General features: G+C 34.6%; 1 protein-coding gene across 1 annotated transcript in view; it reads left to right on the forward strand.

Annotated features, from left to right (window-relative positions):
* LOC117325675 (helicase with zinc finger domain 2-like) overlaps positions 1-10308 on the forward strand; it is a 33678-nt gene extending 23370 nt beyond the window's left edge. The window contains 8 exon segments of the mRNA XM_033882084.1: positions 119-204; positions 458-595; positions 855-992; positions 2034-2665; positions 2999-3220; positions 3573-3729; positions 4015-4182; positions 4467-10308. Coding sequence (XP_033737975.1) covers positions 119-204; positions 458-595; positions 855-992; positions 2034-2665; positions 2999-3220; positions 3573-3729; positions 4015-4182; positions 4467-4654 — 1729 coding nt within the window. The 3' untranslated portion in view covers positions 4655-10308.
* Positions 10309-16805: the final 6497 nt, after the last annotated feature.

Below are 16805 nucleotides of genomic sequence, written 5' to 3' on the forward strand. Positions count from 1 at the left end.
AGCCATTTTCAATTATTAGTTTTCAAACGGCATTTTATTACATCAACATTGAATTAACTGAAGGAAATATGGGATTTGAAAACTCGTTTTGATAATATTATTTGCATTTCATTTCTAGAAGAACAGAGGCCGCCTTGCTTTGTTTGGACAAGTCAAATGGTTTGGCACAAGCAATAGCATTGGGATACAAGATTCCAGCCTTAGGTCTGTATTAAGTATATGTGTCATTTAATTGTCTTTTTTCTTTGGTTAAATATATTCGACTAATGTTCTAATGTATTTTGCATTATCTAAAAAAAAAAGATGAGAAAGAAAGATCTACGCCAAAATACCAGATAGGTTTTATATCAATCGCATACATCATATTTGTCTATTGCAATTTTTGCGCTGAGTAATGATATGTTATATCGGACAATTAAAAACAAATTGTGCTTAACACGTGCGTTCTAACTTGTAGACAAGAATCACTTAGCGCTAGCTAGAAGGATGGAGGCAGAAGTAGACGTGGTTGGGTTTGCTCGGAACAACCCCAATCAGTACAAAGCCATACAAAAGGCCCTTACCAATAGATTTACTCTCATTCAGGGTCCACCAGGTATTCCACTTGTTTTCAATATCACAAATCATAAGAATTTATCATTTGTTAACCTCTTATATCCTTTTGTTGACACCAAATATTTCCGTTTGTGTTCTCTTTTATTGCATTGTTTTGCATTTTGTTATATATCTACACTCATTCAGTGTAAACGTTAAGCTGCGTGGACAGTTTCAATATCACGTGTAATTACACGATTGACTTGAAGGTAATGATTCCTTACTACATATATATATATGTAAGCTGTTTTATTATCTAGGCACTGGAAAAACTTTCACAGGGATCAAACTGTTGTATCTGTTTACAAAGCTTAACAGAATATGGCATCAAGAAGGAAACCCATTGAAACAGCTCGTCTTTTGTGGCCCATCGAACAAGTCTGTGGATCTCGTTGCAAGTAGGTACATTTTAGAAATGTTAATCTACTAACGCTTTTATGAGATTTCGATTTTTTTAATCAAATAGTGTTTCAATTTCAAGTTGTTTAAAATCAAATTATTTGAGGCAAATATTTGAAGTCACAGTGTTTGAAGCATCAGTGCATGTGATGCAGTTCTCTTACCATAGATTTGCTATAAAACTGAAGCCTCCAAATAAACGTTTCTGTGATATATTTACAATTTCAAGTCACTCACTTTAATAACACCAGTAATTGTTCATGTCAAAATACATAATGTATCATGAAGTGATGTTTATGCACCGTGGTATCCTACATGAGCTCACACGAAAAAAATAACTACGCTCGCATCCGTGACGAATGATGATATATCGCTTGCTTAAATTGTATCAGATACGAATTATCACGTGCGGAGTGGTTTGTTTATCACGGAAATCATAGAAATGTATCTTTATCAGATATGGCTGACAATGCAAACAATGTGTGAGTGAAACAACTCGAGTTATCAATTAACTGGTAAATTGTGTCTCCTAGTATGGATAATTTAAATATCAAGAACGGTCACTCATTTTGATTGATCACCATAAGGAAGATGCTTCCTATCAACAATGCATCAGTCTTCATACATCGGAAAAACGGGAGCTTTTTATGTCTTGCCTCCTTTCGACGTATCTAACCAATGTCAAACATAGCTCCGTGGTTGAGGCTCCAAAAAGTATCTCCACATTTTATGATATCATATTTTGACGTATTTTCTATAAAAATGGTAGTTTTTAATCATGTAAGAGTGGAACGACTGTTTCGCCGTTTTCATTATAATGTGAGGAGGTGTATCACTATACAGTCGTCATTAGTTCTGCGCTATCAACGAAATACTACATCTTCAAAACACAAACTCACCACTTGCATGCATATCGCATATAGGGGTGACCTTCTATAAATTACATATTGCTGTTTAGATGGAACGTGAAAGATTACTAAACTTGCGTAATTTTATGTATCAAACAGAAATCTCAAAATAAGTCATTATTTATGTTGCAGAATGGACAATAAGGAAACTTGGTGAACTTGCACCGAGAATGGTAAGAATGTATGGTTCTTCTCACGAATGTATGGATTTTCCTATTCCTGGGAAGCTATACTCTGCTAAATCTCGCAGAGCTGAAAACCGGCCAGACAAAGATCTTCATGATATCGCCTTACATCGTCTGATTCGGCAGGAAGGGAAACCCCACGCCGATGAAATCTTAGACTTCGACAAATATTTCCGAGCGTTCCGCGATTGCTCGTCAATTGGAGATATCGAAGTAGCAAAAGAGTTCAAGGAGAAGCTGAAAGATTACAAAGCTCTGTTAAGCAAAGCAGAACAAGAAGAACTTCAGCACTATGATGTCATATTCTGTACAACTGCTATGACAACGAACCCCAAATTCATCCGCGGCACGAAAAACAAAATTTTCCAATGCATCATTGACGAAAGTGGAATGTGCACAGAACCAGAAAGTCTGGCTACAATCATCACTACCAAAGCGGAACAAGTGGTTCTGATTGGAGACCACAAACAACTCAGGCCAGTGGTCATGTGTCAACACGCCGCAAGACTTGGTCTAGAGAGATCCCTCTTCGAAAGATTTTCAGACAAAGCTGTTCTTCTATCAACACAGTATCGAATGGTAGGAAAGTCGCTTGATACATTTTTACATTATTTATGATTTCATGTGCTTTTGTTCAGGTCAATCGATTGAAACGTCTATCAAGCGTATTAATCGAAATAGTAAAACAGATTATGTTTGTTAACCAATGAATATTCGACTAATATACCAGTATTCTAGTTACCATTTTATTTAATTTGCACAACTTAACATATTTACGGACATTCCACATACCTGTTTCCCCTTATCTAAGTTTGTTCATGTTGGTAATCAGTTGTTTACACTTGGACCAAATGGATAATACAAAAGTCATATTTTAATAACCTAACCCTGTGCATTATTTATGTGTTTTAGAATCCGCGGATCTGCGATTTTGTGTCGTCGGAGTTTTACAACAACAAACTTGAAACAGCTCCTTCCTTTGTATGGAGAGAGGACAATCCTCTCAGTCTCTGGAAATATCGTGATGTACCGCACATGTTCTGCCACGTAGAAGGGGATGAAGAATATCTAACTGTGTCAACCGAAGAAGGAAACGAGCAGTCGTGTAGTAATAAGGAAGAGGTTGAGAAAGTGGTGAGTCTTCTGTTATTTGTCTTGCCTATAAGCAGCTATTATTCAATATTTGTTTTTTAACCTAAGTAAAATGTGAATCATAAACAATTACGACATGGAAATCATAAACAATTCCGACATGGGAATCATAAACAATGCCGACATTGAAATCATAGACAATGCCGACATGGAAATCGAACCACTGCGCCACATCCACGTTCGATCCAATATTCAGAAAAAACTGGTATACGATTTTTCACTATAATTATCAAAATGGTATAAGCTGCTGGTATCTTAACAGAAAGGAAAAACTTCTTTTTATTTAAAATTTTTAAAGCTTTGATTTTAATGTATCATCAAATCAAATTCGCAGCTGGCTGTTTTCCGACGAATTGTGAAGACAGATGGAAGGGATCCGCGGTATATCAACATTATATCACAGTACAACGCCCAGTGTCACGCCATTAAGAAAGCATTATTGGATAATGGCTATATCAACTGTAATGTAAATACAGTCGTGTCGAGTCAAGGTATTGTACTGTTATCATAGAAAAATAAAATGAATGTCTTGGTGTTAATTTGATTCACCAATAACCAAGAAACCAAATATTCTTTGACATTGCAATTGACTAAGAGGTCAATTATATGTTACTCCAGTTGCCTTTTATAAAACAAAAAATAAAAATATTTATAACGACTACAGCTTTTGCTATCTATCTTTATTGACGACATGTTGTTACAACAAAAATATAACAAACCATTTTTTTTATATTTTATTATAATAGTATGATTTTGCATACCAATATTTTTTTCAGGTGGAGAATGGGACTACGTCATTTTCAGCACCACCCGCTCACTACCGGATTACAAGATCGAACACAAACCAACCCTCGGATGGTGTAAACAGAATCTGGGCTTCATTACTGACGAACACCAGATTAATGTGGCCCTGTCCAGAGCCCGTAAAGGCCTCATCATTATTGGTGGGTATTTTATAAATCTAGACTCATTTATGAGACATATCACACAATATTAGCAACATTTTCTTTGATTACAAAATAGACAGAGCTCACAAACGCTTGCGATTGATCATTTGAATGTTCAGCAAATTGATAAATATTTCTAATCATAGAGATAAGTGACATTTAATATATTCATAGACAGATTAAGGAGAATGTGTACGCTTGTGATACAGACATTCGATCTACTTACCATAGGATTGAATATGAAAAAATAATCTAATTGAGATATATTTTATATTTTGTAGGAAACCAGAACCTGTTGAAATGTGACAAAGTGTGGGAACGGCTTCTCGATCACTATAGAAAAAGAGGATGTGTTGTAGACGCCAGTGAATTTCCACCTCGTTTCAAGACCAGAAACAAGAGGAAGGGTGCCAGGAATGCCTCACGACAGACATCGGAGGAGTTCTATAACAACCATGAGCTAGAGTAATCATATCGGAGGCCCCATCAAGTCTCTTGTTTGACGGGAACACGCCGATCTCTGTACAGATGTCATACTCTCATTTGGCTTTAATGACTATCTCTATGAAACGGAAAGTTACAGTCTGTTGTTGCTCTGAAAGACATGCATATAAAACTTCAGAGCGTAAACTATCGACCCGGAACAGTTCATGCTTATTTATGTATGTAAACTTCATATACACATAGTAATGTGTTGCGTTATACACATAGTAATGTGTAGTTTATCTCGGTCTTGCTACAAAGGAATTTATGTGACATGAAATCATATTTTACCGCTACAATGTTCATTCTGCTGTGATATAATGTATATACATGTATATATAATTGACATCTTATACAATTTCTTAACTCACATGATTTGACTACATTATGAACATCATGTTTTATTGTGTATATGATAGGTTCACAGGGTAGGCTATGGCGAAATGCCAGTGTTTGATACATGGAATTTTAATTGTTGTCTGTTCTCTTGTAGATATCTCATTTTTACATCATTAGTTGTGTAAATGTTTACAGTTGGATTGTTTTATTGTATAATCAGGTGTCTATCTAATCTAATGTTAACCGTTTGTTTGTCGTAGTGGTAGGAGAGGAACGTGTGTCATGAGCCTATCGTCCGATCGGTGTCGCTAGACACATACAAAAGTAATACTATTTAATGCACTTTTGTTTTAGATTTCAATAGGAGTATTATAATAAATGACGGATATACAATCAATGTTTACCCCATCACTCTGCAAGTTTTCATTTAGATTATCTCGATGTTTGTGTAATGTAATATAGTTAAAGACATATATACTGTATGTATGTTGTATACTAAAATATTATAAAGAGCATTGATAAGTTTTTGTAAGAATACTTATTTACACAATCAATGTATATTATGAGAGAAATGTGTACTTTATTGTAATGATATATATGCACATTAACTTTGTATACCGATACTGCATGCACTGTGCTAGATTTTAATAAGAATATCATGTACAGAAAAACAGTTAAGGCGTTTTAGATAGTATTGATATGTTCCTGTAATTATAACTATCACTAATACCATGATGTACTTTGTGGATCATCAATGCATCAGATTCAAATAATAGTATATGTACCTATGATTTTGTAATAATACCTACATATTGCTCTTAGCTGACATACGCCATTAATGTGTTAATTTTCATTAATAGTATGCACTATATATGATTTAGTTAACTACGTATTGTAACTGTATACTGAAGTATTTTATTAAATTAGAGTATATATGTTTTTAATGATCTGTCTACTGTATTTTGTGATTATAGTTATCTATGTAATATGTGCAAAAAATGATTTCTTGTAGAATGTTTCTGGTATTAAGCTCGGAATATGGCGATATTTTTTGTTGGAGCTTAATTTAGTTTTTTACCTGCCCTTCAACGTAGTCATCAGAGAGAAACAAATTGGTAAATGTGCTTAACATTCGTCACGTCTTCTATTCATTAATTATGTAATAATCCAATTTGATGTCTGAGGAATTCAACTTAGCGCGTAATAAGTTTGAACTGAAATAGTTATAAGAAAAATGATAATAAATATATATATATATGTCAACTGAATATATTTCATCTATTTTAACAAACGTTTTTGCTGTCAGTAAAAAAGAAGTTAGGGCAATCAAAATAGAAATAGAAAAAAATATCCCCAGTATCACATGATCATTTAACTTAGTTAGACGTGGATTATAATTTTGTTAAGTATGTAGAATTACTCGATTAAAATCGTTTACTGGTATGTACTCTCATCAACTCGAAAACTATTAAGCTAGTTTTGTTTCGAAAATGTATTGTCAACTGAATCGTAATAAGTAATAAATAATAACAAAGTTGTATTGATATATCGAAAACAATGTTTTATAAACTAACCTATTATCATGCCATGGCGAGGACGTCTTTATCTCCGTCCACAATTTATTTCATTTTCGATATATTAGTGGAACTATTTTCAACATTTTATTCATGTTTGTGTAGTATGTATGAATGTATTTATCTTTTTACTACATGATGATGTTTTAATAGTACTTTTGATGTAACACGTAATGTTGTAACTATCATGTCTGTAGTTTGGTTTTGAATTGAACATGGCTCATCAGTAGATCTTTTTCTGGATGTTACCAATCAGTGTATATAATTAATACATAGAATGTCATTTTCATCAGGCGATATTGTGGACCGCTGGAAACAATCATATTTAGATTATTACTGTAAACGTGGGAATTCACACGAGGGGAAATTTAAGTATTTCGGTCGCGAAAATTCCCTAATGCGTATTATCTCGTGATGTATGTGGTATTTATGGAAAAGGTGCAAAGATCAGTTCAAGGGAATAACCCCCAACGTGTATGATTTATCTTTTGAAATCGCAAAATTCAATCATTGCAGAAATAACTGCGTATACAATATACAAATAATTGGTAGCTACAGACAGATTAATCAAAGTACAATCAATTGGTAGCTATATATAGATTATCTATCATCACATGTTTACCACAAATATATAGTGATTATTTAAACAAGGTAACATATTTTTTGTTATACATAGAATAGATGTAAACCCTTGTTATTCTCAGGAGATCTTGATCTAACCGGCTTTACCATAATTAATGTTTCCTCTTAAAACTTTATCCAATCAGAATATTTTGTACACAAGACACGCATAACATTTACACCAGCCATTATGTTTACATAGTTTATTTACAATGTAAGCTATAAAGGATTTTTTTCTATTGATAATCTGAGCGCAGCTGAAACTATTTCATTAATTTTATATATTATCATTTAGATGCAACTTAAATAACAGTCACGTTGGCCTGAACGATTTGATATACATATACTATTTATGTGGCGCGGTGCCTTATCTAAAAATCATCCAATCAATTAAACTCACGTTTAAAAAGGATATTTCGAACAGACATCATGCAATGTATATAGGCATGCAAGCCACCAGATCAGTTTTAAAAGTGTTCTTTTTCACAGACGGTTGGTTGCAATAGGTGAATCAAACAAATTTAAGAAGTAGTACATAGTCTTCTGGGGTTTGACTTTAATGTTGTCTCACTTTGATGATGGTAAATGTTGATCAAACTTTTGATGTATTCATATCAACTCATTATTTTATAAAATCGATAAAGTTTCACAATATGGAGAATTCTCCATGCTTCAATTTTGTTTATTGACAATTTATTTCATTTTTTCACAAATGTTCAGCATTCATCATTATCAATTTTCCCTATTACCATATCAGAAATATTCTCCATTTAACTTGGCAAAATCCATCGTTGTTTCTTCTGTTTCACACCGGTATTATCAGTTCATTACATATGATTATAAGGTCTGTAAGCAGTACACATGCAGTTGTTTCTGTCTCAACTCATTTTAATAACATATGCTTTGCAAACGCACATAATACAATAGTGTAAACAGTTAAACGAGTATCAATATAACATATTTGTTTGACGTCTGCTTACTTATCACAAATTGCATATTTTATAATGTCATCAATTTTATTATAAATACATGTACAAAGCCTATTATGTTTGTCGCAAAGTTGTTCTCAATTATATCATTCCTGACATGAAAAATCGTTTTTGCTTAACAATTCACTTTTAAATTTGTACTTTTACCAAATGACGTGTACATTGAATGATATAGACGTCATTTATTTTGTTTTTGATTGCATATTCTGTAATTGATACAGACGTCATTTATTTTGTTTTTTGATGAATATTCTGTAATTGATATAGACGTCATTTATTTTGTTTTTTGATGAATATTCTGTAATTGATATAGAGATCATTTATTTGGTCTATAATTGGCTATTCTGTATGCCGTGGTCGGGCGTCCGTCATCCTTCTGTTAAATTGTCTTTTTAATCATTTTTTAGTAAACAGTGAAATTTAGCATCACTTTAATTATTTGCATACGTGGCCTAATGTATTACTGTGATATTGATGTATTATTCTATTATTGATAGACAAAAAGGCTATGAAAAATTAATACGCCAACTGCAAAGAAAAACATCCATGTATGCATATTACTGTTGTTTCTAAGGGATAAGAAAATATGGTATGTTACTGATTAAATATATAGGACTCGAAACTATTTTTTTAATTACTACGAACTCAAAACAGTTCATGTACACATAAAAATACATTCAATACATTTTTTAATTGTATGAATGTAATAACATGCAAGATATTGTGTATTTTTGGATATTTCCAAGGGGAAGTAATCGAGAAACCGTCTTTAGAAACACCAGCTTAATTAATTTTTGCATGACCGGTCAATTGATGTAAATATTTCGAGTCACGTTGTACTATTTTAGCCTATCACGAATCGTGCATAATATGTTATCATGATATTTCATTTGTGAATTGAAATATTTTAATTTTTTTGTTTATAAAAGCCATCTACTGAATATAGTCTAACTACATAATTATGTATATGCCAGTGTTATTTTTATATCATTATATCATCTACTAGACTACAGATTAGATATTAGAAAGTCACACAATCTTGGTATTAACTAGACAACATTTTAGAGATTAGAAAATTACACAATCCTGGTAATAATAAGACCACACATTATACATTAGAAAGTTACATCATCTTGGTATTTATTAGTCCATACATCATACATTAGAAAGTTACACAATCCTAGTAATAACTAACCCACACATTAGACATTAGAAAGTTAAATAATCCTGGTATTAACTAGACCACACATTAGACTTTAGATATTTACACAACCTTGATAATAACTACACCAATCATTAGACATTAGAAAGTTGCACAATCCTGGTATTAACTATACCACACATTTTGACACTAGAAAGTTACACAATCCTGGTATTAACTACACCACACATTAGACATTAGAAAGTTAAATTATCCTTGTAATAACACATTAAGACACCATCAACTACACCTATTATTTCTTATACTTATCACACTTGTAGGCCCGAGCAGAATCGCACGAGGGATCTTGCGATGGAAGGATATTGGAGTACCCTTATTATCTATGTATATAAGTGTCCGTTTAGTGTGAACAACAATAATAAAATACACTATTAATATCAACTACTTTTACCATTAATTGCAAATAGTGCGAAATAACTAGAACGGTACTTTCGATTTACTTTCAGTCAGGGGAATTCTTTTCACTCCAATTTTAAGTGCAGAATATTATAAAAATGTTCATGTCCCTTGGTTTAACAAAGACACGAGTAAATACCACTACATGATATATACGTATAAAGTACTGGAGCATAATAACTATAAACACCATCATACAACGTCTTTGCCCATACACGGCACTGAAGCTAGGGACCAAATGTGTGTAAATCCAGAAAGAGGGTGGGGGTTGCCCGGGGGTCGGGGCAGAGACCGTTCCAAAACGAATGTTCGATGTTTGTTATGGAACTGAAGTTAAGGTCCAATTTTGTCTACATTTACGATTTTCTCGTCCTTGTTGATCTCATTTCACGTACATGTTAGAAATTTGTGTTTGATTTTTATATGACAATAACAGTTCTCATAATGAATGTTAATTGTATGCAGTATGTCATGTAAATAAAATTATTTGTAAAAAGTAGTTAAGTCTCCTGGGTAATCTATAGTCAGAGATGCTGCAATGCATAGTGTCACAGTCTCCTGATGGTATTATACTGTGTCTCTCATGGAATGCGCTTTTATAGCAATACAAGACTCGGCCACCTCGGGGAGACGTGACTCCTGATTACATTAGTGACTACTTGTTATTGGGCCAATGGGGTTCAGATGAGACTCTTGACCTCCAATACGCATCAATTAAAGTGGGTAGTTATCCACTCTTGTACTGTCTACCTCTGTGGAACCTAACTAGTATGTGTATCATATGTAGCTGTGTGACAGGGTCCTGTTTACAGTGTCCCAATATGTAGCTGTGTGACAGGGTCCTGTTTACAGTGTCCCAGTATGTAGCTGTGTGACAGGGTCCTGTTTACAGTGTGCCAGTATGTAGCTGTGTGACAGGGTCCTGTTTACAGTGTCCCAGTATGTAGCTGTGTGACAGGGTCCTGTTTACAGTGTCCGAGCAGGTAGCTGTGTGACAGGGTCCTGTTTACAGTGTCCCAGTATGTAGCAGTGTGACAGGGTCCTGTTTACAGTGTCCCAGTATGTAGCAGTGTGACAGGGTCCTGTTTACAGTGTCCCAGTATGTAGCTGTGTGGCAGGGTCCTGTTTACAGTGTCCCGGTATGTAGCCGTGTGACAGGGTCCTGTTTACAGTGTCCCGGTATGTAGCCGTGTGACAGGGTCCTGTTTACAGTGTCCCGGTATGTAGCCGTGTGACAGGGTCCTGTTTACAGTGTCCCGGTATGTAGCCGTGTGACAGGGTCCTGTTTACAGTGTCCCGGTATGTAGCTGTGTGACAGGGTCCTGTTTACAGTGTCCCGGTATGTAGCTGTGTGACAGGGTCCTGTTTACAGTGTCCCGGTATGTAGCTGTGTGACAGGGTCCTGTTTACAGTGTCCCGGTATGTAGCTGTGTGACAGGGTCCTGTTTACAGTGTCCCGGTATGTAGCTGTGTGACAGGGCCCTGTTTACAGTGTCCCGGTATGTAGCTGTGTGACAGGGCCCTGTTTACAGTGTCCCGGTATGTAGCTGTGTGACAGGGTCCTGTTTACAGTGTCCCGGTATGTAGCTGTGTGACAGGGTCCTGTTTACAGTGTCCCGGTATGTAGCTGTGTGACAGGGTCCTGTTTACAGTGTCCCAGTATGTAGCTGTGTGACAGGGTCCTGTTTACAGTGTCCCAGTATGTAGCTGTGTGACAGGGTCCTGTTTACAGTGTCCCAGTATGTAGCTGTGTGACAGGGTCCTGTTTACAGTGTCCCAGTATGTAGCTGTGTGACAGGGTCCTGTTTACAGTGTCCCAGTATGTAGCTGTGTGACAGGGTCCTGTTTACAGTGTCCCAGTATGTAGCTGTGTGACAGGATCCTGTTTACAGTGTCCCAGTATGTAGCTGTGTGACAGGGCCCTGTTTACAGTGTCCCAATATGTAGCCGTGTGACAGGGTCCTGTTTACAGTGTCCCAATATGTAGCCGTGTGACAGGGTCCTGTTTACAGTGTCCCAGTATGTAGCCGTGTGACAGGGTCCTGTTTACAGTGTCCCAGTCTCCAAGGATACCGTTACCTGTATATTCCCGCTATATTCTATGAAAACGATTTATTGATTTTAAGTATGGAAGTATAAGATAATGGACGATCTTCTATTTTTTCCAGTAATGCCAGTAGTTTAATCGTTGAGGCTATAGGAATTCGATTTTCATTCGATTCTTAGGGGAAAATGCCCTAGCAGAGGTATGTTTCTTGCGTGAAAAAACTCTGATCTTTTGTTTCTCCAATATCAAATATACAGACGATAAGACGATAAGGAAATAGAGGATCTTAGTTGAGTTGTTTTGTCATATGGAACTTGATATAAGATTATGCATGTTTTCTTTACTGATAAAACGTGTAATGTGTGTTTTGAAATACTGAAATGGAGTCATGATGCTCCTGACATCAGAACTGTACATATTACAGATCTACTTTTTCAAGAAATGCTGTCACACGATGAAATATATAGGCGTTTATGGAAATAAAATGGTTAATTCCATTGAATTTGTTGTCAATAAAAAATGAAAAATACAGTACCGCATAATTACGTGTCCAAACAGAACTCATCCAGATAAATATCATTGCACAAGGTCAATAAAATCTAAATGTTACCTTTATAGAAAATTAATATAGGATGTACTTGAAACTGAAAAAAAAATGTATTTCCGATTATCATATTATCTCCATGTACGACAGGTGCGATGCTGTGTCATATATGTATATATATATATCAATAACAAATAAAAGCCACAGATTACCTATCTGATTCGAAAGATAATCATTAGTAATATATCATTGTCAGTTGTTGAACTTTCAACCGCTATACTATTTTCTAGATATGATAAAACACAATCGACAGATTTTTCAAAACAAACCACTGGACATAGAGAAGCATATTAGCCAAACAATATAATAAGTAATTGGGGATACTGATTTTTGTTTTCATTTGAACATTAATTATAACACAATTTATGTCATTAATATCACACACACTTCTTGGCTCTACTATGCCGAAGGACACTGGACAACCCTAGGAAACACATGCGTGTGGGCAGAAACCCATACATTTTTCATTCGATTGCGGAATCGAACCAGGTCGTCTGGACGAAAGCCGAGTGCGATATCTACTACGACGCCCAAATACCATAATTACATTTAAATCATATTGTAATAAATATTCATAGTTGGAACACTGACAGATGAATTGCACAAAAGACATACACATCTGATTTGCGTGTTTAATATGAATTTTGTGATTGATGTTCTGTTTATGTCAAATTATTATTAAAATCCAATCATTCAACGTATAACACCAAAGCAAAAGCATTATCTAAAACGCTATAAAAGCCTTCACAATTGTTCCAATTGAAACCCAGGGTCTCCAATACAAGGTTTTTTCATTTGTTTAATGATATAAAAACTTTAAAAGTTTTGAGATGTAATTACACGCAAGATATTGTGCATTCTGGGATAATTCCAAGGAGTAGTAATCGAGAATCCGTCTTTAGAAACACCAGGTCAATTATTTTGTCACTTTACACTATGATAGCCAATCACGAATCATGCATAATAGGTAATTATAAGACTTTGTGAATTGAATTATTTTAAAGTTTCTGCTTCTAGGCATCTACTTAATATAGTCTAACTATGTATATGCCAGTGTTATTTTGATATCATAATATTATTCATTTCACAGTTAGGTCACTTATTTTAATTGTTTGAGTTCGTCGTCGTTTGTCGTCCGTCTTACGAACCAATGTCGAGGAAATTGTGCATAAACCTTCCAATCATCATTATAAAATATTTGGTCTAATATGTTTGAGGATCGCTACAAAATGTTCCAATTGACTTCAATTTCAAAAACGTCGCGATACCTAGATATTACAGAATAAAGATTATATGGAAGAGTCTTTAAACTGCCATTTTCAACAGGTTCAATTGTTTCCACCGAAAGGGGTTAAACTTACTATAACTTGTTTAAGGAAAAACAAAGGAGCATCATATGCTTATTTGCCATTGTTAATTACACAAACCTAATTAGCATTATAAGTAATTAGATTTTAGTATTATAGTATGCATATTGACCCTGATTGACCCCAAGGGGCTGAGGGTTGGAGCCCGAGGCGATCAGATATGTTTTAAACATTCTGCAATTTCTTTGTTTTGACCTGTTAGAATCAAATACTCATACATTCATAAACCTATATGCTATTTAATAAGACGCTTGTGTTGTTTTTTGACACTTTATGAATCAGAAATCAGGTTAAGGACCATGTGAATATCTTATTTAAGCTTTTCTTTGTTAACGAAACAAAATTATTTATTTCCATTTATAAAAAACTTCCTTTTAATCCTTAGACATGTTCAACATTAGAGATTAGAAAGTTAAACAATCCTGGTACCAACTAGTCTACACATTAGACATTAGAAAGTTACACAATCTTGGTATTAACTAGTCTACACATTAGACATTAGAACGTTAAACAATCTTGGTATTAACTAGTCTACACATTAGACATTAGAAAGTTACACAATCTTGGTATTAACTGGTCCACACATTAGACATTAGAAAGTTACACAATCTTGGTATTAACTAGTCTACACATTAGACATTAGAAAGTTACACAATCTTGGTATTAACTAGTCCACACATTAAACATTAGAATGTTAAACAATCTTGGTATTAACTAGTCTACACATTAGACATTAGAAAGTTACACAATCTTGGTAGTAACTAGTCCACACATTAGACATTAGAAAGTTACACAATCTTGGTATTAACTAGTCCACACATTAGACATTAGAAAGTTACACAATCTTGGTATTAACTAGACCACACATTAGGTATTACAAAGTATCACAATCCTAATAATAACTAGATCAAACATTATACATTAGTAAGTTACACAACATTGCCTCAACCATCCAACTCAGACCTTTGCATCTTATCCCCAGCTGATTCAAGTATGTTTCAGTTATCACGTGACCATTGGCGATGTTTTCCTACTAAATATGTAGAGGATATTAACATTATCATGTGATGTCTTTCATCAAGGATATATCGCGTGTGATAACCATCTTCTTTTCGTCGTTATTGGTATTCCTACTTTCACAACACCTACCTTAATTTACTACAATGGACATACAAATAGATTATTGATATCGACAATATGATATCGATTAGTGATATTATGGAACTTATATAGCGAATCAATTGAATATGCTTTAATTTACATCGTTTTCAGACTGCCGAAATTGGGCACTTGTATCATTATTGTGATAATAATGATTGTTCTCCAAAACATCAGCGGTTAGTGAACTTACCATTACTGATGACATTGTCCTTACTTCTTCATCTTCTACATAGTTTGTCTTTATTTTCGGCGTTTAAAGCATTGTGAACAACATAAACATTTCCTGGATAAATAGCGCATATATAGGCTGGTAAAAACCGTTTTGTCTTAGTAACCATTTCGCGGTACACCATCGTCTGCCAGTCTACGTGATATCAATTTTATTTGGATTGTCTGTTGAGTCTATCGCCCTCTTAAACAACATACGGGAGCACGTCATTCATAGCGATTAGGCTGAAGTGTCGTGCCCATGGACATAACGACAGGAGAGTTGGCGCGTTTCACAGCTTCCCCCGATATACAAAACTGACAAGGGTTTGGAGCCTTGAACCACGCATCTCTTCACCTGGGCTGTAGAGCCCCTAACGTATCGTACACCTCTTCATCTGGGTCTACGTCTACTCTAATCGACTGAACTATCGCGGCCCCTTTGTCACTTTGAAGGAATAGAAATGAACACTGTCAAATAAAGAGGGATACCTTGACAGCGGAAAACAAGCCTCCAAGGTATTTTACATAACGTAACTAAAAAAAGTAATTATAGATCGGAATTAGTATCATATGATAGTATAAACTACCGAGTTGTAGACATTTTATACAACGATTTTTTAGTGTGTCTGAAACACTATTACCGTGCCTTGATCTTTATGTCCTGTACTTATTAGATGTCTACTTTACAAAACAATGGTGTGACATGATAAAGTATTTAGACGTGTATGGTCAGTGTAATGTACATGTACTGATACAGTGTGATAATAATTAAAAGCCGCAGATTACCTATCTGATTTGAAATCTAATCAGTGGATTTCTCTCCCATTGTTAGTTGTTGAACTCTCAACGTTATTCTTTATATAGATTTGATAAAACACAATCGATAGATCTTTCAAAACAAACACATGGATGTAAGAGAGATAAGCGTACTAGCGCAATAATGTTATCAATTTTTGGAATACTAAATTTTTTTTTTTTCATTTCTACATTAATAATAACAAAAGTTATGTAATTAATATCACTCAATCTTTTTGGCTCGGCTTGAAACGAGCGGAAATCCCTAAATTGGTGTTTTGGGGAAAATCAATATATCATTAAAGGTGTCGGATAATTCCTAGTAGTGTGCTTTGGCCCTACACCAGACATGGTGACAGGGCCAGAGGAAACTCGGTCTAGTCATAGGGTAGAATCTAGGTGTAGGACATACTAAAACATATATGATGAACTATAGTATATAGCAATCTACACTCTCGAAAAAACATCAGGTGTGAAATTGTGGTTTTTCTCGGAATTGTCTACGATTAAAATCAAAAGCGAAACATAATTTGTGATCGACTGATTTCTTTGAATATACCCGTTTCAGTGAAACGGAAGTAAAATGAGAGATTTTCCCGGTAACTCAATGTATTTTAACATGCTGACATAATACATATCGTATTGATTACTAATGTATCTATTTGTATATCAGTATGCCTATTTAAAGCTTGCCATAAACACAATGTGTTCACATAGAAAACAAATCTTCCTGTATTACTGTCGTGTGACTCCTGAATGCTTATCATACATAGGATTTTATAAAGGTAGTGAACAATGTATAGGCATTATCA

Source organism: Pecten maximus, chromosome 4, assembly GCF_902652985.1.
Source record: "Pecten maximus chromosome 4, xPecMax1.1, whole genome shotgun sequence".
In the NCBI taxonomy this organism is placed as follows: domain Eukaryota; kingdom Metazoa; phylum Mollusca; class Bivalvia; order Pectinida; family Pectinidae; genus Pecten; species Pecten maximus.